The 26,572-nt window shown below is 47.4% G+C and overlaps 1 protein-coding gene across 1 annotated transcript in view; it reads left to right on the forward strand.

Annotated features, from left to right (window-relative positions):
* LOC146177107 (signal-induced proliferation-associated 1-like protein 2) overlaps window positions 1-26,572 on the forward strand; it is a 136,282-nt gene that overhangs the window by 87,304 nt on the left and 22,406 nt on the right. Inside the window, exons 18-22 of the mRNA XM_084583097.1 lie at window positions 8,450-8,611; window positions 9,319-9,382; window positions 11,941-12,115; window positions 18,904-19,151; window positions 22,333-22,492. Coding sequence (XP_084439223.1) covers window positions 8,450-8,611; window positions 9,319-9,382; window positions 11,941-12,115; window positions 18,904-19,151; window positions 22,333-22,492 — 809 coding nt within the window. The remainder of the gene's footprint in view (window positions 1-8,449; window positions 8,612-9,318; window positions 9,383-11,940; window positions 12,116-18,903; window positions 19,152-22,332; window positions 22,493-26,572) is intronic.

Raw genomic sequence — 26,572 nt, forward strand, 5'->3', positions numbered from 1 at the left:
TTCACTAACAAGCGTGCTTCGCAACCTGCGGATACGTTTCCAAATGGTTTCTTGCAGTACAACAGCTGTCATTATCAATCTCGACAAGTTTCCATAGCTTCCATTCGCTTCCAAGATGCCGCATATAAGACCAGTCAGTTGCAGACTGTGGCAACTCGGTGTCACGTGGAAAATCGAGCAATTCTTGACAGTCCTGCGACAGTCACAGCACAGGTGTTTACTGCTAGATTTCTCGCTTTTGCAACCCCGAGTTGTGGATTTCTAAACCAATGAGCATCGGTTCTCCATCAGCATATGCTTCTGACAGTACAGTAAAACCTCGTTAAGCTGTAGTTGGCCGGAACTCTGGAAAAAGTATGTACTAAATGGTACTACGGCTTAACAGGAGTAGCGTAAAATTACCCACTTACCTGCCAAAAAAACAAGCGGAAACGGCCAGTAGGTTAAAAAAAAAAACAATGCAGCCTTTATTTTGCACTGCAAAAGTCGGTAATCTTAGTCTGACGCCGCGGTGCTCTAGCAGCGACAACAGCAGCTTCAAACTCATTCAGGCCGCGAGCCAGCTTTTCGGCCAGTCCCCTTTTTTCGGCGAACAGCCGCATGACGCTCACAGCGCGTGCAGCTTCTGTCACTGTTGGGCCCGGGTCTCCCACACTTTCTGTGTCGTCGTCACTTTCAATTGGAGCCACTTCCGCCACCACTGAGGCAGCGATGGCTTCATCCGACATGTCTGGCGAAGTTTCCACTTCGTTGTCGACGTCCCGGAATTCGGAGAAGGTAATGCCTTCTGAAGAACCTTCCCTCTCAAGTACTTCGGTCAGCGGGTTCTGACATGCTTGGTCCGGGACGCCGGCGATATCGCTTGCGTCATCTGTGTCACCCGCGCACACTTCGCGAAAACCTGCATGCTTAAAACAGTTCTGTACGGTAGCAGACTCGACCTACCTCCATGAGTTTTCCAGCAGGTGAATCGCACCCAGCAGGTAAATGGCGTACACCTTATCGCATTCCAGTGCAAGCAGCATCTTGCGCAGTAGGTTCTCCCCAAGGGCTGGGCAATCGCTGTGGTGTTTGGTGGCAAAAACACCAGCTTCAGCGCCTTTAGGCCATCCACCGCAACGTGCGCCGATGAGTTGTCAAGGAGATAACAACAGCATTTCTTCCTTTCGCCTCAAAACGGCGGTCAATGAAGCACACATACTCTTCAAAAAGCTTCCAAGTCATCCATGCCTTGGTGTTATTCCTATAAAGGACTCCTGATGGCAGTGGGGCACCTTTAAAGGTCCCCTGAAAGGGGTCACAAAGAAGGGTAAACAACGCCATAACACTGATAGTTATTGAACCACCCATCATTCTCCCGCAAAAATTTTCGATCTAGCTTCTGCAACACCAGAGATATCGGCGATTCATACTTGATATTCGGCTCAGTATTCCAGACGCCAACAAATTTTAGCACGCTTTATTTCGGACATCGGCGCTAATGATCCGCCGTGTCGTTCGCGAACGGTATGCGGGAGGAGGGGCCACAGCGGCGGTGTTTACGGCGGTCGAGGAGGTGCTGCCATCGTGCGGTGCTTGACCGTGCTGTTGACGCTTCGTCGGACGACACTCCGATACTCCTGAAACCACGTCATATATATAAGATATTTGTAAATGCAGCTTCGTTCTGCCGATCCCTGCGTCGCTTCGGTTGTTGCACTTAATGGGCAATGGCCACCTAACCAATAAGGGCGGCGAGCCGTATTTACTCGCATAATGATCGCACCCCTGAATTTTTAGGTCAAAATTCCATTTTTTAAATTCCCCGCGTAATGATCGCACCCCGAACATGGAGCCGCCTGGTGGTTGATCTGCAGTCATCCCGCAGCGAATGCATTCCGACGAGTTCCCAACCTAGTCTAGTAACGTTGGAGTTCCCATGATTCAATGCTTTGTGGCGTTCTCCATTTTGCAATTCGGCAGCATCGTAGCGTGCTTTGTGTTTTTGTGCGAGTTTACGCCATTTCACCATGGGGCGGTATGCCAGTTACACCGCTGCGTTCAAGCTGAAGGCTGTCGACTATGCACTGGAGCATGGCAACCGCGCTGCTGGTAGGCATTTCGGCGTGGACGAAATGAGGATATGCTATTGGAAGAAGCAGCGCGAGAAGCTGATGGCTACGAACAAGACACGGTGGGCTTTCCGTGAACCCAAAACGGGCAAGTTCCCTCGTGTTGAGGAGGTGGTCCTAGAATACGTGAGGGACCTGCGCAAGGATGGTTGTGCAGTGTCATTAGAAATGATACATACGCAGGCGCGCACAACTGCCAGGAAGCTGGGAATCGCCGCAAAGGATTTACGCGCTAGCTCCGGTTGGACGACTCGCTTTATGCGACGGAATGGACTTTCCCTGAGGTGGCGGACGTCGTTGTGCCAGCGGCGGACGTCGGAGCCGCGTATGAAAGCAAAGTGATAGACTTCCATCACTTCGTCACTAGGCTTCGCGGAAAATGTGGTTACCTCATGTCGCAAATTGGAAACGCCGATCAAACTCCACTGACGTTCGACATGCCCCGGAATACAACTGTGAACGAGAAGATTGCTCGGAGTGTCCTCGTGAAGACGTCTGGCGCAGAAAAACAGCGATGCACAGTCATGCTCGCTGTGACGGCCGACGGGTGGAAGCTGCCACCATACGTGATCTTCAAACGGAAGACTATTCCGAAGGGAAACATTCCCCGTGGCATCCATATACGTGCACAGATGAAAGGGTGGATGACTGCAGACCTGATGGTCGACTGGATCAAGACTGTTTGGGGAAGAAGACCAGGAGCATTTCTGCTTCCCTCGCTTCTGGTTTTGGACAGTTTTAGGGGTCACCTTGTGGACAGCGTGCGTGCCAAGCTGAAAGAGCTGCGCACGGACATTGCAGTCATTCCTGGCGGCCTGACTTCGTTGCTGCAGCCTCTCGACGTGTCTTTGAACAAACCGTTCAAGGACAACGTTCGACGACTTTATGCTGAGTGGATGGCGATGGGCCAGCATGATTTGACGCCGAGCGGAAAGATTAGAAGGCCATCCGTGGAGATGCTGTGCTTGTGGATCACAGAAGCGTGGAGCAGTATCCCTGACGAGGTAGTGGCTAAGAGTTTTAAGAAGACAGGCATATCTAACGCTTTGGATGGAACGGAAGATGACTTCCTGTGGGATTGTGAAGATGTTCCCAGCGACGACACTGCCGTTTCCGATGAGTCGTGCAGCAGTGAAAGCGAGGATGGCGAGGATTCAGACTTTGATTAGAGTACTGACGAAAAAAAATAAAGGGGCATTGTGCACTCCATGTGATGCTTAATGTGCGTGTTTATTGCGAAGGTAAGCCTTACTCAGCTTTTATTTTTGGTTGTAATCGAGATATATGTTATAAGACATCTGACCTGCAACTTGTTTGCGTTTTCGGTGCTCAAACATTTTTTGTAGAAAATTTACCCCGCGTAATGATCGCACCCCGAAATTTGCGTCAGTATTTAAAAAAAAAAAGTGCGATCATTATGCGAGTAAATACGGTAACAGCCCGCACAGAGTTCGAGCAGCGCACGAGCAGACCACTTTCACAGCTACCGGAAGTGTGTCCATGACGTCATGGTTGCAGTGACCGCAGCGAATGGCAGCTTCTAGCAAGCCTTGGCAGTCAACTGACCCGTGACATCACTGGTCAAGGAAATAGTTCCATGCGACACCGCCAAGCGACATTCTCTCTGCCCGCGAATTTCAAGAAACGCTGTTTTTAAAAATTAATAATAAATCGCTGGCTTTGTTCCAAGGAGTTATACTTTGCGTTAATGCTCAAAAGGATGTGTTCTACACACTGAACACGTTTATCAGTGTCTTCTTGGGGGCCGTTTCCGTGGACTTTAAAGCACCTTGACTTGGCTGACTTGCCAATGACGAGAAGTGGCAACTTCTCGCTTCTAGACATATTGCATGCGAATGCTACTGAAATGCGGTCCTTGGTGTGCTTGCGGCCGGTGCACGGTTCTCCCTTGAACGCAAGCTTTGAATCTGGCTAGCCAGCCATTGCTGCACACGAAGTTGTCATGGTTGAGCTGCGAGGCGAAAACCAGGGCTTTCTCAATGAGAAGAGGTCCGCTAACTGGTAGGTTTTTCGACTGAGCTGTTCTCAGCCATCGCACTAGCGCCTCCTCCACATCCGGAAATGTTGATCCTCGTACTCGACATCTCTTCGCAGTCGCGGCAGCACTGCCGAGTAGCTTTTCTCTGACATTCCAAATTTCATACACAGTAGTTAGCGGCAAGTCTCTCTCAAGTGCTAGCACAGATTTTTTGCCCCTCTCTCGATGGCACGGACAATCTCTACCTTGACATTTATACTAAGCACCTGATGTTTCTGTACAAGCTTCGGCATGATGCAGACGGATGGAGAACTCGCGACGCACACTGCTCAAAGTCACCTCATCACACGTGCAAAAGAAAGTGAACCAAGGCCTAGGCGTGCAAGGGGCACAGAGCAAGAAGGGGTGGTTGCTCGGACTGGTCCAAAATAGGGCCTACTAGGGGGAGGACGGAGTGTGTGAATGACTCCGTAGTCGGCTCCGGCGGCACGGCGCTCGAAGGCCACAGCTAGTTTACAGCTTGGATTGGCGCGCTCGCCGCAAGATGGCGTCAGTTGTATTATCATCATCATCATTACAGCTGCATTTGGTAAAGTTAGCTTCGATTTTTCATTGGCTATGTAACTTGCTATCGTATCGGTCGCGCTCTTGGAGGTGTTGTCACAACGCTAGTCAGCCTTTTGTGAGGCGGTACTACCGCCGTGAATTGTACGACGAAAAGTGAAATTTTTACGTGCTAACCGATACGTCCGCGATAAGCTGGTACGGTTTATGCGGATGCGAAATGCATTAATTGAATAGGCGCCGAGTCAGGGACTTGACTTTACTACTTTTAAAACGGAACTACTGTTAAAGCGGGTACGTGTTAACGAGGTTTTACTGTACCTCGTTTCAGTAACAGTCTGGCGTTGGGATTTACGCAGCTGCCTATGTTCCGGGGCTTGTCTTGTTGCATAGTTAGTTATTAGTGGCAGTTCGCATTTATTCTGGGGTTGTTTTATTCATACATGCTTCAGTTGAGTAGTGATGGACTATATCAGTCTGCTTGAATTATAGAAAAATTTTAGCTATTGATGTCCGATGCACCAGTAGCATCCCTTTTGATTTTATTTCTGATGCAGACCTCTTTGGCTAGACAACACCACCGTTCATCTAACACCAGGAATCACGAGCTCAGTAATTCCCGCGTATTTGTCGTCAGTATCATGAATTTGATTTGAGTAGTGACAAAAAAGATTATTTCAACCTCGAATGTCTCAACAATGACGACGTCCTATACTGCTTAACAAGCATGGAGAGAAGCGCACTAAGTCCAACAATCAATTATAACAAAGCAAAAATTGCTAGAACCCTAGCTAGTGAAGCTAGTTTAGCAGTGCTGTTAGAGGAACTAGAGGGCATGAAATGGGATGTCATAGGGCTTAGTGAGGTTAGGAGGCCGAATGAGGCATATACTGTACTGAAGGATGGGCATGTACTGTGTTATCGAGGTTTACCAGAGAAGCGACAACTAGGAGTAGGTTTCCTTGTCAATAAGTATATAGCAGGTAATATAGATGAATTCTATAGTATTAATGAGAGGGTTGCAGGCATCGTAATTAGGCTTAATAAGCGGTATAAACTGAAGGTTGTACAGGCCTATGCACCTACGTGTAGTTATGATGACCAGGCAGTTGAAAGCTTCTATGAAGATGTAGAATCGGCAATGCGAAAAGTAAAGACGCAGTATACTGTACTAATGGGCGACTTCAATGCCAAGGTAGGGAAAAAACAGGCAGGAGACAAGGCAGTAGGTGACTATGGCATTGGCTCTAGGAATAGCAGGGGAGTTACTAGTTGAGTTTGCAGAGCGCAATAACTTACGAATCATGAATACCTTCTTCAGCAAACGGAAGAACCGGAAATGGACATGGAAAAGTCCTAACGGAGAGACTAAAAATGAAATCGACTTCATAATGTGTCCAACCCCCGCCATTGTGCAGGATGTAGCGGTAATCGGGAAAGTGCGATGCAGTGACCACAGGATGGTGAGGTCCCAAATTAGCCTAAATCTGAAGAAGGAACGCAACAGATTAGTAAGAAAGAAACCCATCAACGAATTAGCGGTGAGAGGGAGGGCAGAAGAGTTCAGGATCTCGCTACAGAATAGGTATTCAGCTCTAACTGAGGATGGCGACATTACCCTAGAGGCAAGGAACAATAATTTCAGAGATATCATTACTGAGTGCGCGGTAGAAGTAGGCGGTAGGATAGTTAGAGAGGATACCGGTAAGCTGTCTAAGGAGACGAAAGATTTGATTAAGAAACGCCAGAGTATGAAAGCTTCCAATCAAACAGACCAGATCGAATTGGCCGAGATATCAAAGCTAATCAATAAGCGCAAGAGGGCCGATATAAGGAAGTATAACATGGAGAAAATTGAGCATTCTGTAAAGAACGGGGGAAGCCTTAAAGCGGCAAAGAAGAAATTGGGCATAGGCAAAAACCAGATGTATGCGATAAGGGACAAAGCAGGCAACGTCATCACTAATATGGACAAGATAGTCAAAATAGCCGAGGAGTTCTATACAGATCTCTACAGTAGTCAAAGTAGTCAGGACCGTAATGAGATTGGCGGTAGGGAAAAACAGTCAGACGTTCCACCAGTGACGAAGGACGAGGTCAAGAAAGCACTAGAAACTATGAAAAGGGGGAAATCAGCTGGAGAGGATCAGATAACTACAGATTTGCTGAAGGACGGGGGGGATATCGTGCTAGAAAAACTGGCCACCCTGTATACGCAGTGCCTGGTGTCATCGACGGTACCGGAACCATGGAAGAATGCAAACATTATCCTCATTCACAAGAAAGGGAACTCTAAGGACCTTAAAAATTACCGACCAATCAGCTTACTGTCTGTTACGTATAAGGTATTTACTAAGGTAATCGCTAATAGAATCAGGACAACCTTAGACTGCAATCAAGCAAAGGATCAAGCAGGGTTTCGGAAACGGTACTCTACTATCGATCATATCCATACCATCAATCAGGTGATAGAAAAATGCTGGGAATATAACCAGCCCTTATACATAGCATTCATTGATTACGAAAAAGCATTTGACTCAGTTGAAACCTCGGCGGTGATGCAGGCATTGCGAAATCAGGGGGTAGACGAGCCGTACGTGAAAGTGCTGGAAGATATATATAGTGGCTGCACAGCAACCATAGTTCTGCATAAAGAAAGTAACAAAATTCCCATAAAGAAAGGTGTTAGGCAAGGAGACACAATCTCCCCAGTACTATTCACAGCTTGTTTAGAGGAAGTATTCAGAGATTTGGAATGGGAGCAGTTAGGGATAAGGGTAGATGGAGAATACCTCAGTAATCTGCGATTTGCTGATGACATTTCCTTGCTAAGCAACTCGGGGGATGAACTGCAAATAATGATTGATGACCTAGACAGAAAAAGTAGAAAGGTAGGCTTGAAAATCAATATGCAGAAGACTAAGGTAATGTTCAACAGCCTCGGGAAGGAACAGCAGTTTACCTTAGGTAGCGAAATACTGGAAGTAGTAGGCGAATATGTCTACTTAGGACAGGTAGTAACCGCAGATCCGGATCATGAAAAGGAAATAACAAGAAGAATAAGATTGGGATGGAGCGCATTTGGCAAGCACTCGCAGATTATGACTAGCAACTTACCGGTATCGCTCAAGAGGAAAGTATACAACAGTTGCATCTTGCCTGTACTCACCTATGGGGCTGAAACGTGGAGGCTAACCAAGAGAGTTCTACTTAAGTTGAGGACAACCCAGAGGGCTATGGAACGAATAATGGTAGGGGTAACATTAAGAGATAGAAAGCGTGCAGAGTGGGTCAGAGAAATAACTCAAGTTACCGACATTCTAGTAGAAATTAAGAAGAAGAAATGGACATGGGCAGGACATGTAGTGCGAAGAGAGGATAACCGATGGTCGCTGAGGGTAACAAACTGGATTCCAAGGGAAGGAAAGCGTAGCAGGGGGCGGCAGAAAGTTAGGTGGGCGGATGAGATTAAGAAGTTCGCAGGGGTCAAGTGGATGCAGCTAGCACAGAACCGGGTTAAGTGGAGAAATATGGGAGAGGCCTTCGCCCTGCAGTGGGTATAATCAGGCTGATGATGATGATGATGATGATGAAAAATTCAGTGGATTTGTTGCCTCCAGTGTTTAATTTGGAGCATACTTTAATCCTAGAGCGACCACTGAGGCTAATGACTTCCTGTTTCCACCTTGGTCTCCCGTCATGCGTGACAGTCTGCCTTTTCACGTGTATGACCTCCAGTTGTCTCAACCTCCCTCTCCCTTTGTGTGCTGTACAGGGGCTGCCCCCTGCAGAACTGCAGCTACTTTGGGCCGGACTACGACAGTGGGGGCAACGACCTTGGCAGCTCATCGGGAGGCGCCACAGGGGTGGTACTTCAGAGGGGTCAGGCACCGGCTGTCGGGCAGCAGGTTCCCTCATACGCCAAGGCTCGTGCCAGGTGTGGAAAAGAGACTTCTCAACAAAGTGTGATGCTTTAGAAGCGCTCCTGTCAATTCAACCTATTACTAACTTGTTTGTTTTTTTTCACAGCTGCACTAGGTTATAACACAGTGGCTTTTAGAATACTGGCAAAATCAGTGAACTTGTGTCAGTTCAAATTGTAGCCAAACCAAATTTTGAAATGACGGTTTGGTTGCGTCAATATCATGTTGGCTTATGAAAGACTTCTTCTTTCTTCAGTCGCTGCGAAAGCCAACTGTATAATGAAGGAAGCATCTTTTCTGATAAGTCCACCATTGATGATAATAATAGTATAAAGCCATTATTATTCAGAAGTGTGCACATATAACGAGCATGTCATTGAAGACCTTGTATTTAACTTAATTGAACTGTGCATGAAAGAACAATGTGCACAGGGAGCCTTAAATATGACAAACTAAGTAAAGTACAGTAAATGGGGCCTGTCTCTTCAATGTGCTCAGCATGTGCTCATAATATCGCCACTCTCAGTTGCTGATGTTGAGTAGATTAAAATGCTTTCGTTAAGTGGGCAAGTCTTTCATTAGGGATGCATTAGAGTTCTTGCGTGGAACTTTGTTTCAACTGATTTTTTTCATCTGACGTGGCTCTCTCCTGTTTTCATCCACTGTGCTTCCTTTGACGTTTATTTATTTATTTATTTTTTCCCCTTTCTACCTCCCCCAGGAGTGACATGCAGTTCAGAAGTGCGAGCCAGCCACAGAGGCCGTGTGAGGCCCCTCCTATGGACGTGAGCGTGGCAGAAATTTGTTTGTCTCAAATCTATTTTTCTTGTTCTTTCTGACCTTCTTTTCTCACTTCTAGTTCGTACATGTCGAGTTATTGTCACGTAACACTTCACCCATGACACACCACACACGTGCTCCAACATCGTCACGCTTTATTCCGTGTCGTTCCCCCCTCTCGTTCACCCGCTCGAGCCGTGTCTCTCTGGTCACGTGACCTCAAATCTGTCTTTGCTGCATGAATTGTCATGTGTGTTTAGCACGTGTAATGGCAGTCCAGTTAAGTCGGGACAGTACTCTTAGAACATTTTTTCTTATCTATGGATTGATTTGGATTACACTTGCATCACTTATGTAATTTGACATGCTGATTTTAAATATATAATTGTTTCTTTTGTAGAGTGCATAGTTTTAAGAATTTTGCCTAATTAATGTTCTTCATTTGGAGGTTAGCTAATTACTAAACACACAAGGGCATGATGAAAATGAGCCTGCATAAATTATCTAGAAATATCACAGAATGCACCTAACCATGAATGGAGGTGCTAGATTAATTTGAACTTGTGTTACAGTACGTCAAACTTTTATGTGGAAAAGCTTGATTTGACATCCTTTATAAACAACTAGTTTTGTGAATGTTGCCTCATCATAATTGCATATATTTCAGTCTTACTGCACTCTTCAAGAAAGTATCTTTGCAGCAATGAAAAAATGAAAGCAATAGCACAAATAGTTCAAGAGATATCGGTCCTCCAAAATTACAGCACCCTCAAAAACGCTGTTTCGAGAAAACAAGGAAAAACATGCCAGAACATGTAGATTTAAAATATGGCAAGGTTTCACCTATCAATATGATCAGAAATGGTTGGAAAGCAAATTAAAGTAAAAATTAATGCTTTATACCAATTTGAGCCAAAGTTACACCAGAAAAAAAAAAAAAAAAAAGGGGGACTCAAAGGAAAGGTTTATTTTGGTGCCAAGACAGTCTTTTCAGTAAATTTTCCCGTATTGTTATTACATTTACCTTGATGTCAAAAGATACATACAAGGTTAGCTTTAAAGAAAATAACTAGCAAGAGCAGGGCCAGAAATATTGATCTGGTGACTGTCCAAAATTCAGTTCTGAGAAATTGGCGAAAAACGTTTTGGTCATATGTTTGAATTACCAAGGCTAACAGTAACTCGATAAAATTAGTTATAACTGGTTTCTGGTGTGTATGCACCGTTTCCCATCGAGAAAGTTTGCTATTCCGCATGCCGCACGTGACGCCGTTTCGCGATCGCCGCTGCCGCCACGCCACTAACTTTTCTGAGTGCGATCTGTCCCGCCCATGAAAACTGCTTAGGTATCACTTTTTCAACTGCATCGTCATGATTACGATGCTCACACGTGGCAGGAATCGCCTGCCTCGAGGAAATAGTTCGCTCTCCTATCGTGCCTAGCACCACTCACTACGCCCTTATCGGCCCATCGCGGAGCGTCAGCACTTTGTCCCTGATAGCTGACAACAGGATGTGGCGTTGCTGCGTCACCAGCACACCTCTTACCTCTACCTTTCTTTGATTTCTGGGCCAGAATGACGCTGGAACCTAAAGTTTCCCCGTTTTACGCCGTGGTCGTGACGTCACTAAGCCAGCTAGGCCTACGGGACCTTTTCAAAATGGCGCCAGGTCCGCAAGCAGTCGACGCGGGCCGCCAACCAAAATTGGTCATTTGTGTCACATGCTTTCGGAGCCCAATAGCAGCGTGTGTTTCGCGCAAATTTGTCCCTTTGTTTTCCGCTTCAGGTGTTTGCTTACGGACGCCGATTGTGACATGGGAATAGCCTGAATCACAATCTTTCGAACGACACTAAAATGATGCCTGTAGAGCGTGTATTGATCTGCGCTCGATCAAAACTCAGCGTGATTTGACCTCAATTTAAAGGGCCAAATGTTTAGATTCGCATTTTTGGAACTCTGTAACGTGCGAATTAGGCGGTATTTTTCAATTGAAATTTGCAGATAGTTGCAGAAGCATCTCAGGACTGCAAAAATGAAGAAATAAAAAATTTGATTTTCGGACCTAGTTTCGGCCGCAAAGAGCCGTCCCCCCTTTAAGCATTCGCGATAGTGAACATGACTGGACTGCTCATGTGATCTACCGAAGTATGGAAAAGCTAGGAAGACAAGGACTTTACGCATCATGGTTATTTTGATTTCAGTTTAGAAACGATCTCCGCAGGATTACTTTGTATGTTTTAGTTTGAAAAAAATTCAACTTTGGGGCTCCACAGGGCCCTGATTACACACGCTTTTTATGAGGCACCTGATGTCTTCCTGAGAAGGCCTGAAATATCCGGCTCACAAAGATATGAAATTGGTCCATTATTTAATGTGTCTTTTCACTTTCACTCAAGGTGCCATTTGAGCATTTTGGATGGTGATTGTTTTCGCAGAGGTTCCTAGTTAGTGGTAGTCCTGAAAGTGTTACGGATTGCTTGCATTAATATAAATGTGTTTTTTGCTGAAGGCGGAGGAATGGTTGCCTGATTTGGTTGCTCTTGTGACCTCTGTTCCCCAGGATCGGCCATCACCGGTGCCTCCGCCAGTTCCAGCGCGGATGGCACGGAGTCCTCCAGGGAGGGGGGGTGGTTCGCCAAACGAGCGGTTGGCCCGACGTGTAGCCTGCAACTCACTGCCGCCCCTGGTGGTTGCACCGCCGTCCTCCTCACCCTCTACTACACCCGGCCAATCAGGTGAGCTGGGTCACCTGGGTACAGGTGGGACGCTGCTAATGCGGTACTCAATCATATTGGTACGGCTGATACGAATTTCGGGGTGATACGAATTTTAAGAATGCTTTGAATGGACTACAGTTTACAGAATACGTTAAGATTCAGGGTGATACGAACAGTTTCTGACCCCTCCGCAGATGATACTAACGCGCAAACCAGTGCTGCTCCGCTGTTCCCATCTTAGCATCCTCTTTAAGGAAAAGTACACGTGCCCTCATTCCCTCGTGCACATTCTCACTCCCTCGTAACTTAACGAGATTGGAGGAGGTTTCCCTTAGAAGGATAAGAGCTGGGGCGGCCCTTACCCCGTCGATAAAATGCCGATGGGAATCGCAAGCAGACATCGGACCAACCACATGCCCGAAGTGTTCCACACCAGCTGCAGAAGTGGATGTTCGCCACCTGCTGTGGACTTGTGCAGGGACAAGTACATCAAGGACACAGATTCTGCACGAAGTGGGACTAACCACAACAAGGGAAGAGGACTTCTCTATATGGCTCACCGACAATGACAAGAGTGGAAGCCAGCTCCGGTTCCTTACCAAAAAAATTTACATGAGTTTCTATAATATGCCTTATGGCAAGCTTGCATAAAAAAAAAAAAGAAAGAAACCAGTGGCGCATGCGAGTGGGCTGGCGCGGCTGATCTCAAGAAGGGAACATACCCGCTGCTGACTCCTTTCCACTCCTTGGCACGGATGATACGAACAAACGTTGTACAAATGCACAAACTGAGCCACCGATGGCGCTCAGAGGGGAAGAGGGTATCCACCGCGGCTGCTGCCCGTTCTTTCCACCCCCGCTAACTACACTACCTCCACCTCCCTTTTGTAACCTGTAGCAACCCGACGAGCCAAGTACGGCCAAGGAGAGTCACGTGCCAAGTCGTCTACGTCACCTATTTGCTGGTAGCTCATTGGTCGATCGAAAAGTTGTCCTGCCAGCTGCTCCCGGAAGCCTGGGCCGCTGGCTGCCGCCGCCGCAGTTCTCATTCTGCGTTCGCCACATGTTTGTGTGCTTCGCTGTGACGTGAATTGCCCAAACGGGACAAGGAAGCAAGCGTTCGCTGCTGCTGACATGTCGCAGAAACTTAAAGCCCTCTCTTTTAAGAATATGCTTGATGTGCTGAAGAAAGTTGGCGAAAACCCTGAGAAGAAGCGTGTCGACCTAGCAAAAGAGCTAGGGTAGCACCGTCGACGCTCTGCACCATTGTTGGGCAGCGAGAGGTCATGTTAAAGAATGCGCTGCACTTCCGTGTTAACGTCAAGCAGGCGAAAACTGCGATCCATGTCAAGCTGGAAGAGGTCCTGCTGACTTGGTTCTGTGAAGTGACAGCGGCCGGAGTCGACGTGGACGGCAAGCTGCTGCGTGAAGAAGCTGACAGCATCGCGCTTTCGCTTGGAATTGAAAATTTAAAAGCCTCTGGGTGATAGCTGCACCATTTTAAAGAGAGGCACGGACGGAGGCACCGGGTCGCCTCATGTGAAGGCAAAAAAGTAGATGAGGCAGCTGTCGACAAGTGGCTGAACACGCTGCCTATGCTCATTTCGGAGTAAGTGCCACGTGACATACTTAATGGGAGACACTGGTCTTAAAACTATTTTCCTTATTTACCAATCAATATTGATGCAACTTGGTGGGTTTGTGTACTTTTTTGTGCAGATTCCAAAACTGTAGTTATTTCTTTTTGTGATCCAAATATTTCATGAGATAATTACACCATTTTGTCTAATTCTTACAAGAACAATTACAAAATGACCACTGAAGAAAAACTTCAGATGAACACATTGCTGGACATTAGAAAGAATGAGGAACACAATGTTGCAAGCAGTTTTTTGATTGAGCAATTATTTCTTGTTCTATTGCATAACAAAGCTAAAAGGTCAAAATATAGCATATAATGGTCACAAAAAAAAAGCCATTTTAAAAAATTTGAATAAGAAATTAAAAACTCTACTTGCAGCATTGTGTGCTTCACATATTTGGCTTCATGCTGAAAAAGAAATTATGACTCTATCTGCAGTAGGTGCTGATATTAAGGCCGCCAAACTGCAAGTGGTCGACAGAGCAAAAAAGAAACAGAGGATTATTTAACAGACATTCACTGGTGCAATGCACACATTTATAGTTTAAAATGGCTATAAACCTCCAGGAATACCGTAAAAACCCGCGTATAATACGAACCCGAATATAATACGAGGTGAAATTCTGGAGACCCGAAATGGAAAAAAAAAGTTTTTACCGCATATAATACGAGAGAGAAAAAACAAGACATTTATTGAAATCGGACCTCACACTTCAATCACTTTCATCTTCAGCAGCGCTTTCCTCGGAAATTTCTTTGTCGGACAAATCATCCCACAGGTACTCATCTTCTGTGCCATCGAGGGCGTTTGAGATGCCGCACTTCTTAAACGAACGGCGCACAAGCTCCTCTGGGATGCTTGCCCACGCGTCCACAATCCATTTGCGCAGCGTGGCTGGCGATGCTCGCTTCAGCCGCCCGGCCGGCGTCACTGCAGGCTCACCTGACCGCATCCATTCCGCGTAGCATCGCTTGACTGCGTCCTTGAAGGGTTTGTTGACACAAACGTCGAGAGGCTGAAGTTGTGAGGTCATTCCACCCGGAATCACAACAAGTTCTGTGCGGCAGTCGCTTAGCAGCCTCTTCACCGAGTCGGCCAAATGGCAACGAAACGCGTCCAGCACGAGGATGGATGGAAAGGACAACAGTGCACCGGGCCGTTTGCACCACACTGACTCCACCCAGTCGAGGACAAGATCCTCGTTCATCCAACCTTTTTCATGGCATCTCACGATGACATTCTTCGGCAGCTCCTCACCTTTCGGCATTGTCTTGCGCTTGAAGATGACATAGGGCGGGAGCTTGCGGCCGTCTGCCGTGCACGATAGCATGACTGTAACCCACGTCTTCTCGTTTCCAGTAGACCGGATACAAACTTGTTTAGAGCCCTTCTCATGGACGGTGAGGGGCGATGGCATGTCCAGGTAAACCGGCGTCTGGTCAGCATTGCCTATTTGCCCCAGCTGAAAGTTTTTGGTCTTTCGCAAAGAAATCACGTGGCGCTGAAAAGCCACCAGCAGCTCTTCGAAGGATTCGGGCAGCTTTTGTGAAATCGAGGTTCGCCGGCGTAGCGAGAATCCAGCACGGCACATATAGCGATGTATCCAGTGCTTGCTTGCTTTGAAGGCGGAGCTCGGAATTCCCTTTTCCCTTGCAAGCTCCCTAGCTTTTGCCTGCATAAGCTCTACGCTCACAGCTAGATGCGATGCTCGCTGTTCTCGTACGAACTCCGTCAGAGCGAGTTCAATTTCCGGGAATGCGCCATTCTTTGGCCCGCGAAAGCTTCTTCGCATTCTCTTGCACGCGAAAAGGGCTTCTTTCTGTCGTTGCCATCCGCGAATGCTTCCCTCGGTGACGCCAAACTGCCTCCCGGCCGCACTGTTGCCGATGTTTTCAGCAACTAAAATCACCTTTCTCTTAAAAGCAGCCGAGTACTGTTTCCGAGACCCTGGCATCTTGCTCGTTCACTTAAAGAAAAAAGCGTGCACTTTTTCGCGAACCGTGGTTTGCACGAGAGCACATGCGCTGATGCTGTGCGCACTCGACGACTCAACAACGAAGAGACGACACCTCGACGTCGTGGCCACTGCAGGGTGCGGCCACGTTAGGGCAACGAAGCCAAGCCGTAGCCGCACATCGATAACAAAGCCAAGCCGTAGCCACGCGGCTACAACAAAACCAAAACTTCTCGCAAAACTTCGACATTTTGGTTGGGATCCGCAAATAATACGAGGCGGAAATTTGGAACGCTGAAAGTTGGAAAAAAAACTCGTATTATACGCGGGTTTTTACGGTAAATCTCTTTGCTTTCTAACGTCCAAGTGTTGCTTCTTTCATTTTGATTTGCAGTTGCAGCACATTCAGTTGTCACTTTTTCCGCTGCGCGAGTCACATGCAGGCAGCGACTTTTTTTTTTTTTATGCACGCCGTTTCGCTACGTCTTCGCATCAAGACCGTGGTGAGGAACGTTTATTGCAGAAAAGAAATGTAACTTGGAGCTGTTTGCTGCTTCCCAGTGCTCTGCATTGCACTGGAAGCAAGTGCATTCACTAAGGACTATGAACGAGGTCCGATCGGTGCAAACGCGTGGCGAGCTGTACGAAGACGACGTGTCCCGCAGTTTACGCATTCGAGAATAAGTGTGACGGCGATTTCTTATCCCCGTTCACATTTTTAAATGCCAATATCACCACCGTATGTTTTACACTTCGCCAATCTCGGCAAACTGTTTAGATCTGACGATCGTGAACTCCGCCTCGCCAAGCGGACTGTCCGCCGCGCTGCCGTCGTCGTCACGAAAACAATCCGTCTACTGCTTCGTTGCTGGAGTTGGCGCGAGTTCAAGCTTTTCTTGTTTTGAGCTTATCTTTCCACTCATCTGAGGCCTGCGATATCACTGTCGTGGCGGTTGCGACCGCTGACAGTAGCAGTCTCCCGTGCTGGGGAACACTCTAGGCCTACTTCAGGCTCGTACACACGATCGTTCGGCGCACGACTTTCGTCGGCCTGAGCGCGCACAGCCAGGGCAGGGCATCACTTGAGATGATTATTCAACTATTTTTTTCATTTATTTCACAAATTCTTGCCGTGAACGCACCTCGCGGTTCGGAATGAAGCGCGGCCGGCGTCGCGTTTCCGCCGTCTCCCCGCGGCTCGGGCGCGCCGAGCAGACGCCGTCAGCCAGCTCCGCCAATGCGGTGACGCCTCATCGTCACATGCACCCCGAAAGCCAATGGGATTGCAAATGCCACATTTTCTTTTTTGCTATTTTTTATGCGACCAATAGGCGAATGTAAACAGCTGAGGCAGCAATTTGAAGACGAAAGACAACTCTTTCGAATGAGACCAAGATGGCTATGGTGCCGTGCACAAAATGGGAGCTCCGCCTCGCGGAAAATGGTTGTTTCTGGGGTCGTTTTCGGCCTAAATTTAGGCGACATCGATTATATAAATTGGCATTGTGACTAAAATACCGACCCTAGAGATGAAAAACTTAGCAGGTAGGTAGATAAAGAGCTAATGATTTCGCAAATCACATTTTCTAAAAAGTGATTTTTTCGCGATTTTTTGGTCCGAAAGACCCGTGTCCCCCCTTAATGCCGACGAGGTGGGCCCCTTCTTCAACCTTCAACCAGAGAGGAGTTTGTGTGCGAAAGGCCATGTATGCCAGGGCGGCCAGAAAGGAGAGTAGAGAGTTCCAGTACTTTTTTACTGCAATTCTAATGAATCCGAAAAGCTCCAGCTTACCGCCATTGGTAAGTCGAAGAAACTTGTTTCTGATCGGCAGAACATTTGCTTGCCATTTACAAAGGTAACCGAAAGGCGTGGATGACAGCAGATTTTTTCTGCATGCTCTTGACAAGCCTTGATCGCGAAACGGCATCGAGAAACTGGAAAATTTTGCTTTTCATGGACCAGTGCTCTGACCACCCAAAGGAAATTACGTTCGATAACGTGACAGGTTCCTGCCGGCAAGCACTACCAGCCATCTGCAGCCATCTGGACGCTGGGATAATTGTAAATATAAAACATAATTTTAAAGGACTTCTAGTGAGGCGTCTGCTGGTGAACATTGAGAGGCTTCTGCTGGTGAACAGTGACTTTAAAGGAGCCAACTTGTGGATTAGTCTTTTAGACGCTTTGCGCTTTCTAGTCATGTCGCGGGATAATGTAACTGCAGAGACAATCTATTATAGAAAGTGCAGATTTGCCAACTGATTTGATGCGGCTTCAGCGGGAGATAATCAAGAGCCAGATGATTTAACGATTGATCGCTGGGACAGCCTGAAAACTCAAGCTTCAGCTCGGGACTTCGTTACCGCAAACGACAACGGTGTGACCTGCGGGCTAAGGTCTATTCAAGACTTGGTCATGGAAGCAGATGATGGTGACGATGAAGACGCCGACGACTGTGATCAACCGCCGTCAATGGCAGATACTCTTCACACTCTGGATGTTAAGTGCCGGCAGTGTGAGCGACGAAACCGCTGCACTGTTTTATGCATTTCAGGCGGAGCTTGTCTGCGACATCAATGGCAGAAAAGTGCAGACAAGCATTACGGACTTTTTCAGTTGGAAGTAGTTCGCCATAATAAAGTTTAATTCATTTTAGTGTTCATTCTCATGTTGAAGTTGGCTTGTTTTGGATCATACAAATTCGAAATGATACGAATATTTTATGTGCTCCCTTGGAATTTGTATCATCGAGATTCTACTGTATGATGGGGCCTTTTGTTTTTCTTAGGATCATTTCATAATTCGAACAGTTTTTTTGCTCTCTTAGTGGCCAAATTAAAAGGTGTACTATATCCGAAAGCTTTGTAATACCTGTATTTGCCAGTGTTCGAATATTCGAAAATTCTCAGCGTTTTCGGCTGCTTTCGAATATTCGGAAAACTCCAAATATCAATTTTTCGAATAGGACATGACTCGAATAACAAATGCATTAGATTCATTTTAGTAATTGCAAATATTTGCACACTCCTAGTCTCTACATTAAACGATGCGCATGATGTTCGGGAAAGGCGGAACAGCATTACCGTTAAGTGTGCGTCCTTTCCTTTTTTTTTGTCCGCTTGTGAAGCAGTGAGTATTTCCTTTCGTGAATAAGTCCACCTCATTTTCGGGAGGTTTCAACCGTTTCTCTTCTGTTGTCCCTTCCCAGTGACACCGCGAAGTGGCAGTGGTGGCAGCAGTCCGTCCCTGGCTTCCCTGATGCTGCTGGAGCCACTTCCGGGCCCCCTGGTGGTATCGCGGAGTGAGCTCAGCCTCGCGCAGCTGTCGTCGCACGAGCAGCGTCAGCTCCGCAACGGAGGAGCCGGCGGTGGGGGGCACCCTTCGTCATCGTCCTCGCGGCAGTCGCGGCAGCACAGCCCCCTCGACCAATCTTCCATGGCTGGCAGAGACACCCAGGTAGGCCAAAGCAGCAGATGTGGCAGAGATTCGGTCAGGCATAGGAGCAGTGACAAAACAGACAAGCAGCAAGATATGCATGTCAATGCAGTCTTTTACATTTATTAACGCGAAAGCATTACTTCGCTATGTTCACAGATTTAAGTCCCGAGACCCTGTCCGCAGACCGCATCCACAAAATTGTGTCTGCAGCAGTTGTGGATAATTGAGAGGTGGTAGAGGTTAATGAGTGGTGTCAATCGATAGAGGCTGACGTAATGTTGCTGCAGAAAAAATAATTAGGCCAATAAGTTAATTAGGTAATTAATTAGAATAATTGGTTCACAGGAAAAGAAAGGCACAGTATCTGCCACACTTGGTCTGTGGGCACCTGAACCATGTTGTAAGGGAAGGGAGGAAGGTGGGAGTGAAAGCAGAAAGAGAGGAACGGGTGTCGTATTGGATATGAGGTGGAGGATGTGACGTCAAGCAACCGGAAGTAGAGCCGAAAAAAGGGCACAGGAAGGGATTGGTGCGCAGTTTGAAAGTACCAAAGACTAAAAGGGGTAGAGGATGTGATGTCATGCAACCGGAAGTAGAGCCGAAAAACGGCATAGGAAGGGATTGGCGCGCAATTTGAAAGTACCAAAGACTAAATAGGGCAAACAAGAAGTGAATTAAGCTACTAGAAGCAACCAGAAGCAACCAACAGCAGCATCCGTGCTTTTGCATTACTCTAATATAGATTCTGCAGTGCTCTTTTAATTTTTTTTATGACAGCTTAGTTCACGGTTGTCAGATTTCATATCAAATTGCAGCCACTGACGATTTTTCACAGACACCTCGGGGCTCTTCTGTGTGGCTTCTATTGGAATTACTGAGGCAGATTGCTGTCAAATAGTACTTGTCTTAGCGGCCTCTATCAATGTAAGGTGGCGTAATAGCGAAGCTTCGTCACAAGAGATGTTGTCACATGTAAAGAGGGTCTGTGATGCAAGTTGATAAAAAAGTGCAATGAGTGTCATTGCCAGAACGCTGAGATACTCACATGCTCTCACGACTAAGGAGTTACCATATTTACACGAATGTAAGTCAACCCCCCCCCCCCCCCCAAAAAAAAAAAGTATACCAGTACCAGTAGACACTTTGCATAACGAAAATGTATTGCCTAGCTATATAACTTGGCTCCACTTCCAGTAGCGTATCTTGATGATACACGCTGCAAGCTTGGCCTCTAAAGTGTGTGCAATAAAAGTAAAAAATGCAAATATTTTCTAAGAAGCGCGCACAACCTAATTCTGCTTAGGACCGTAGAGCATACATGCCATGGCATCCTTGATACATTGTTTGTCGTGCTGTTAATGGCTGTGTCATGGTTTGGTTTCGATTGTAAGTCGACCCCCCACTTCGGGTTTTCAAATTAAAAAAAGAAACAGGTCTACTTACAATATGGTCATTGAATGCTGTCATGAAGTATTGCGAGCTGGCCGGATACTTGCTTCCTGGAGGAGTATCATCACCATTCAATTAATGGCGAGGCAGGGCACTAAAGGCAAAACAGACAGAAGAGCAAGGCCATTCCTTCTAAGCCTCCTCAGAACACCAGAAGAGAAAGCCCTGATTGTGGAATACCACCCAAAATGCACCATTCGCAACGGCATGTAGCCTGCCTAGCCCTCACGTATCGGTTTCGCCGCACTGAAAGCCCTGTGATGGCCCAAACCAACCAAACGCTAGTATAAACTGCAAAGGTGTGAATATGAAACCGAAGGTTGTAATACTAAACTAAGCCACTAGTTACTGCAGTGCATGCAGGGCATCTTTTGTGCTGCAGTGTTGTACTTAAGCCGGACTTTTGTGTCATACGTTTCTTTCTTTCTTGCTCTTCTGTGGACTAAGATATGAAGGTTATAGATTCTAACTGACAGAAAAGTTAAGACAATCGAAGCAGTTGCCATGAAACGACCACAGCAGTGCAGGCGAGCTGCGACTTCATCTCTTCTGCTGTTCTCCACAGGCTGGACTGCTGCGCGTGTGTCGTGTCTCTTATCATAGTGGTCTAGAATGAGACGGTATCACTGCCAGTAAGGCTCACAGCCATCTGCCTACTGCATCATGGACTAGATGCACTCATGTGCGGTTCTTTGTGATCCTATAAACTGTATCGTGGAAATTAAGAAGAATAAATGGGCATGGGCACGACATGTAGTGCGAAGAGAGGATACCCAATGGTCGCTTAGGGTAACAAACTGGATTCCAAGGGAAGGAAAGCGTAGCAGGGGGCGGCAGAAAGTTAGGTGGGCGGATGAGGTTAAGAAGTTCGCAGGGGTCAAGTGGATACAGCTAGCACAGAACCGGGTTAATTGGAGAAATATGGGAGAGGCCTTCACCCTTCAGTGGGTATAGTCAGGCTGATGATGATGATGATCATGATGAAACCATATCGTGCCAAGCTTTCCGGTCTTCCACTATTTTTAGATGTCACGTAGATTCATCTGCAATGCCTTGAGCACATTACCATTTGCAGGCCTTTGATGCGTGATGGTAATCTAGTCTTGTAGTTAAATTAATAACATGCATAGAAGGAGTTAGAAACTGCCATTTGGAGAACACAGGTTATTCACTGGCACTTTTGACTAGCCTAATTTCTGGACGTTGTGTAGGTTCATTAGTTTTGAACGTGAAAATATGCTACAGATCAAATCGAGCAGCAAATACTGTTTTCTAAGTTTCAAATATTCATGCACCCCTGCCCTTTTCTGTAACTGTACGGAAACAAAAGCTTCCGCACAGGGTTTTCTTCATGGAATATCTCAGGAGTCGCGTTTTATGAGGTGTGGGGTTATATTTAACCCAATTTTAGCTAGGGCACACTGCCACTTGAAGCTTTTTTTTCTCGCTCCTGCAGTGTATTCTTTAGTGTGATTTTATGGTTCCAAACTCCCTCATAGCATGTCATGGAAGGTTCATAACTGGCAAATGATACTGGATGAGCCAGGTCACAGCAAACATTTCTAACTCCTTTTTTGTTATTATTCTGCTTGTGGACTCGCCTCTATTTCAAAAAACACCACCTATTAGAATCAATAATGGCCGCAACACATCCACTGCGAGAAAAAGCCAAACGACTGAAAAAAAAATATTAGAGGGGTTCAAAGTTGCTGAACCAAATGTGGAGTTGACCCCCGTGTGGCCTTTGCAGCACCACCACCGAAGCCAGGGTGACCTGAGCAGTCTGGGGTCGTCGACCCTTGGCCTGGACCGGTGTTGCCCGGCTGTACAGTCTGTGCCCCCCCACATGGGCTCGGACTACCAGTCAGACAGCTCCAGCGAGTGGCCTCTGGGTGCTGGAAGCAGCGCTGGTGAGTCTGCACAGAGCCCTCACAGAAAGCGCACGGGACCTCCGATGTCGAACTGTCGAAGTGACTTGTGGGCATTTCTATCCTGCTCTAAAACTCTACTGCCTAAACGGGGAAAATGTGTGCAGGAGTGGTAATAAAGTGAAATCTCGATATAGCGAATTGCGGGGGACTGTCTAAAATTGTTCATTATTTTGAAATATTGTTGTAATGAAAAACCTGCAGTTGCAATCAAACCCACTTATAGCAATATTGAAATGCCGTGGAAATATTGTGATGACCGATAAATGTTACAATTGGGTTTGGCCGAAAAAAACAAGAAAAATATTATAAACTACACATTTAATGAGGACGAGGTAGCTTACACTTTTTATTACCTAGCGGGAAGAAACCCGTACCGTAAAAACCCGCGTATAATACGAACCCGAATATAATACGAGGTGAAATTCTGGAGACGCGAAATGGAAAAAAAAAGTTTTTACCGCATATAATACGAGAGAGAAAAAACAAGACATTTATTGAAATCGGACCTCACACTTCAATCACTTTCATCTTCAGCAGCGCTTTCCTCGGAAATTTCTTTGTCGGACAAATCATCCCACAGGTACTCATCTTCTGTGCCATCGAGGGCGTTTGAGATGCCGCACTTCTTAAACGAACGGCGCACAAGCTCCTCTGGGATGCTTGCCCACGCGTCCACAATCCATTTGCACAGCGTGGCTGGCGATGCTCGCTTCAGCCGCCCGGCCGGCGTCACTGCAGGCTCACCTGACCGCATCCATTCCGCGTAGCATCGCTTGACTGCGTCCTTGAAGGGTTTGTTGACACAAACGTCGAGAGGCTGAAGTTGTGAGGTCATCCCACCCGGAATCACAACAAGTTCTGTGCGGCAGTCGCTTAGCAGCCTTTTCACCGAGTCGGCCAAATGGCAACGAAACGCGTCCAGCACGAGGATGGATGGAAAGGACAACAGTGCACCGGGCCGTTTGCACCACACTGACTTCACCCAGTCGAGGACAAGATCCTCGTTCATCCAACCTTTTTCGTGGCATCTCACGATGACATTCTTCGGCAGCTCCTCACCTTTCGGCATTGTCTTGCGCTTGAAGATGACATAGGGCGGGAGCTTGCGGCCGTCTGCCGTGCACGATAGCATGACTGTAACCCGCGTCTTCTCGTTTCCAGTAGACCGGATACAAACTTGTTTAGAGCCTTTCTCATGGACGGTGAGGGGCGATGGCATGTCCAGGTAAACCGGCGTCTGGTCAGCATTGCCTATTTGCCCCAGCTGAAAGTTTTTGGTCTTTCGCAAAGAAATCACGTGGTGCTGAAAAGCCACCAGCAGCTCTTCGAAGGATTCGGGCAGCTTTTGTGAAATCGAGGTTCGCCGGCGTAGCGAGAATCCAGCACGGCACATATAGCGATGTATCCAGTGCTTGCTTGCTTTGAAGGCGGAGCTCGGAATTCCCTTTTCCCTTGCAAGCTCCCTAGCTTTTGCTTGCATAAGCTCTACACTCACAGCTAGATGCGATGCTCGCTGTTCTCGTACGAACTCCGTCAGAGCGAGTTCAATTTCCGGGAATGCGCCATTCTTTGGCCCGCGAAAGCTTCTTCGCATTCCCTTGCATGCGAAAAGGGCTTCTTTCTGTCGTCGCCATCCGCGAATGCTTCCCTCGGTGACGCCAAACTGCCTCCCGGCCGCACTGTTGCCGATGTTTTCAGCAACTAAAATCACCTTTCTCTTAAAAGCAGCCGAGTACTGTTTCCGAGACCCTGGCATCCTGCTCGTTCACTTAAAGAAAAAAGCGTGCACTTTTTCGCGAACCGTGGTTTGCACGAGAGCACATGCGCTGATGCTGTGCGCACTCGACGACTCAACAACAAAGAGACGACACCTCGACGTCGTGGCCACTGCGGGGTGCGGCCACGTTAGGGCAACGAAGCCAAGCCGTAGCCGCACATCGATAACAAAGCCAAGCCGTAGCCACGCGGCAACAACGAAACCAAAACTTCTCGCAAAACTTTGACATTTTGGTTGGGATCCGCAAATAATACGAGGCGGAAATTTGGAACGCTGAAAGTTGGAAAAAAAACTCGTATTATACGCGGGTTTTTACGGTAATCTGTAAGCGTTGTCTGTCTTACGGCAATCTGACCGATATCATTCTGTAGGGCATCCAACCGCTGAACACAGTACATTGGAAGGTACTTAGCAAAAACAAAGTCCCGCAGGGAGTCACTCATTCTCAAAAGCCTCCTGGTGAGACGCAACCTGCACAGGTTCTGGTTCATCATCGTCGTTGCTGCTGTCGCCGGCTTCTGCGCCATCGTTGCTGCTGTCACCGGCTTCTGCGCCACTGACTGCTGCGACAATAGCCTTGCCTGTCAGCTCTTCATCTGTTGTGACTGTATCAATGGCATGTAAAAATTCAAGTCACAACGCGTCGCCGTCACTACTGCTCACTGTGGACCAAAGTTCAGTCATCACTGTGTTGGCAGGAGCTTTCCGACTTTCTGTGTCGCTGGCATCCCTAGCAAAAGCCCGCCTTCCAAAAGCAGTTCATGATGGAGGAGGAGCTTACTTCCACCCATGCTCTAAAAATGAATTGCACTGCCATCAGGAGTAAGATCTTCAAGTCTGGTGTTGGTCGGTGTTCTCAAACAGAAATGTCGAGGTTCAGCTTGAGCCTGCTCTAAACACGTCGGTGATGCAGTGCCTTGATGCAAGCAATCATGCCTACAATCATAGGCTGCGAGCCTGCAGTAGTGCTAGGTGGGAGGAAAAAATGTCCACATTCAAGAGCTTCTGAGCTGTTTGGTGCGCAGTGCAATTGTCGAGCAACAATGCCGCCTTCCTGCCTTAGCGCTCTTTCCACTAATCAAACTTGACCAGGCACTTGCGGAAATATTCGCACATCATCAGTGCTTTCCTTTTATGATGGTAGTGAACCAGGACCCTTGCGGCACCACGAAAACAGCAGTAATTCTTGGATTTCCCTGTGATGAAGGCGGGCACTTGTCGCTGCCATCCATATTGGTACACACGAAAACGGGTCACGCGCAATTTGCTATTCTTGTCGCTCTTACAGGGATCGCCTTTGAAAGCGTGCGTCTTTGAAAAAACAGCCCTGTCTCGGCCCTATTGTATATGTCCCGGTCCACGTATCTTGTGGTATGCAGGGCAGTGTTTCCTCATGTCACTTCTGCCGATCATCGGCATCGAGCGATCCTGCCTCGCCTACGACTGCCTTATGGGCAATTCTGTGTTTCTCCTTGAACCGTTGAATGCAACCACCACCAGGCTGGAAATCAGTGTTAAGCGGGAGGTGTGCGAAGTGGTTTGCCTCCTCCATTAAAGTCAGCCCACTAATTGCCAAGTTCGCTGCACGGCCGTTCACGAACCACTGGTAGAGCGCCTGTTCTACGTCTTTGTATTCCCAGTGTCGAACCTTTTTGCGGCTGTCGTCCATTGCATGGGCAGCACTGGCATCACTTTCATTCTCAATCTTGAGCGCATTGCGGATGATTGTTGACACTGTTAGTTGCGTCAGGCCGTACATGCACACCAAGTTGCACACTTTTACCTCGTCCTTGTGCTCACATACAATGTTCCGCTTAACTTCTAGCAGTATTGCCATTCGCTTCCTCTTCTGCAACGGTTGTGGCGAGCTTCCTGAAGGAAGATCCTCCATTGCTGTTCACGAAAAATCCAGGGCAGCAAAATCGTGGCAACAATCATGGCATACTAGGAGAGCCATGCTAAAAAGACACATGCACGAATGCTGCTGCACGCCTGCCACAAAACATGTGTAACCACGAAGTGGTGGCCTGGACAAAGCAAATAAGGCAGGATAGTGCAGCGCACCATGGTCAGTGCACCCGAAGAATGGACTGCTCCGCTGTGCAGAGGCAGAGAGGACGCGAGTTATCTAGGCCATGGGCAATCTCAAGGGGAAGTGCTCAAAGCTCTCCCTTAGAACGGCCGTGCCTAGCAGTGCCTTACGCCCTCCCTCCTCCTCCGTGTGAGGAAGCACTTCGTCTTCCCTTGCGCATCCGTGGCATGTAAGCTTCCCTGGCGCACCC

Source organism: Amblyomma maculatum, chromosome 10, assembly GCF_055883805.1.
Source record: "Amblyomma maculatum isolate TAMU_Amacu chromosome 10, ASM5588380v1, whole genome shotgun sequence".
NCBI classification, from domain to species: domain Eukaryota; kingdom Metazoa; phylum Arthropoda; class Arachnida; order Ixodida; family Ixodidae; genus Amblyomma; species Amblyomma maculatum.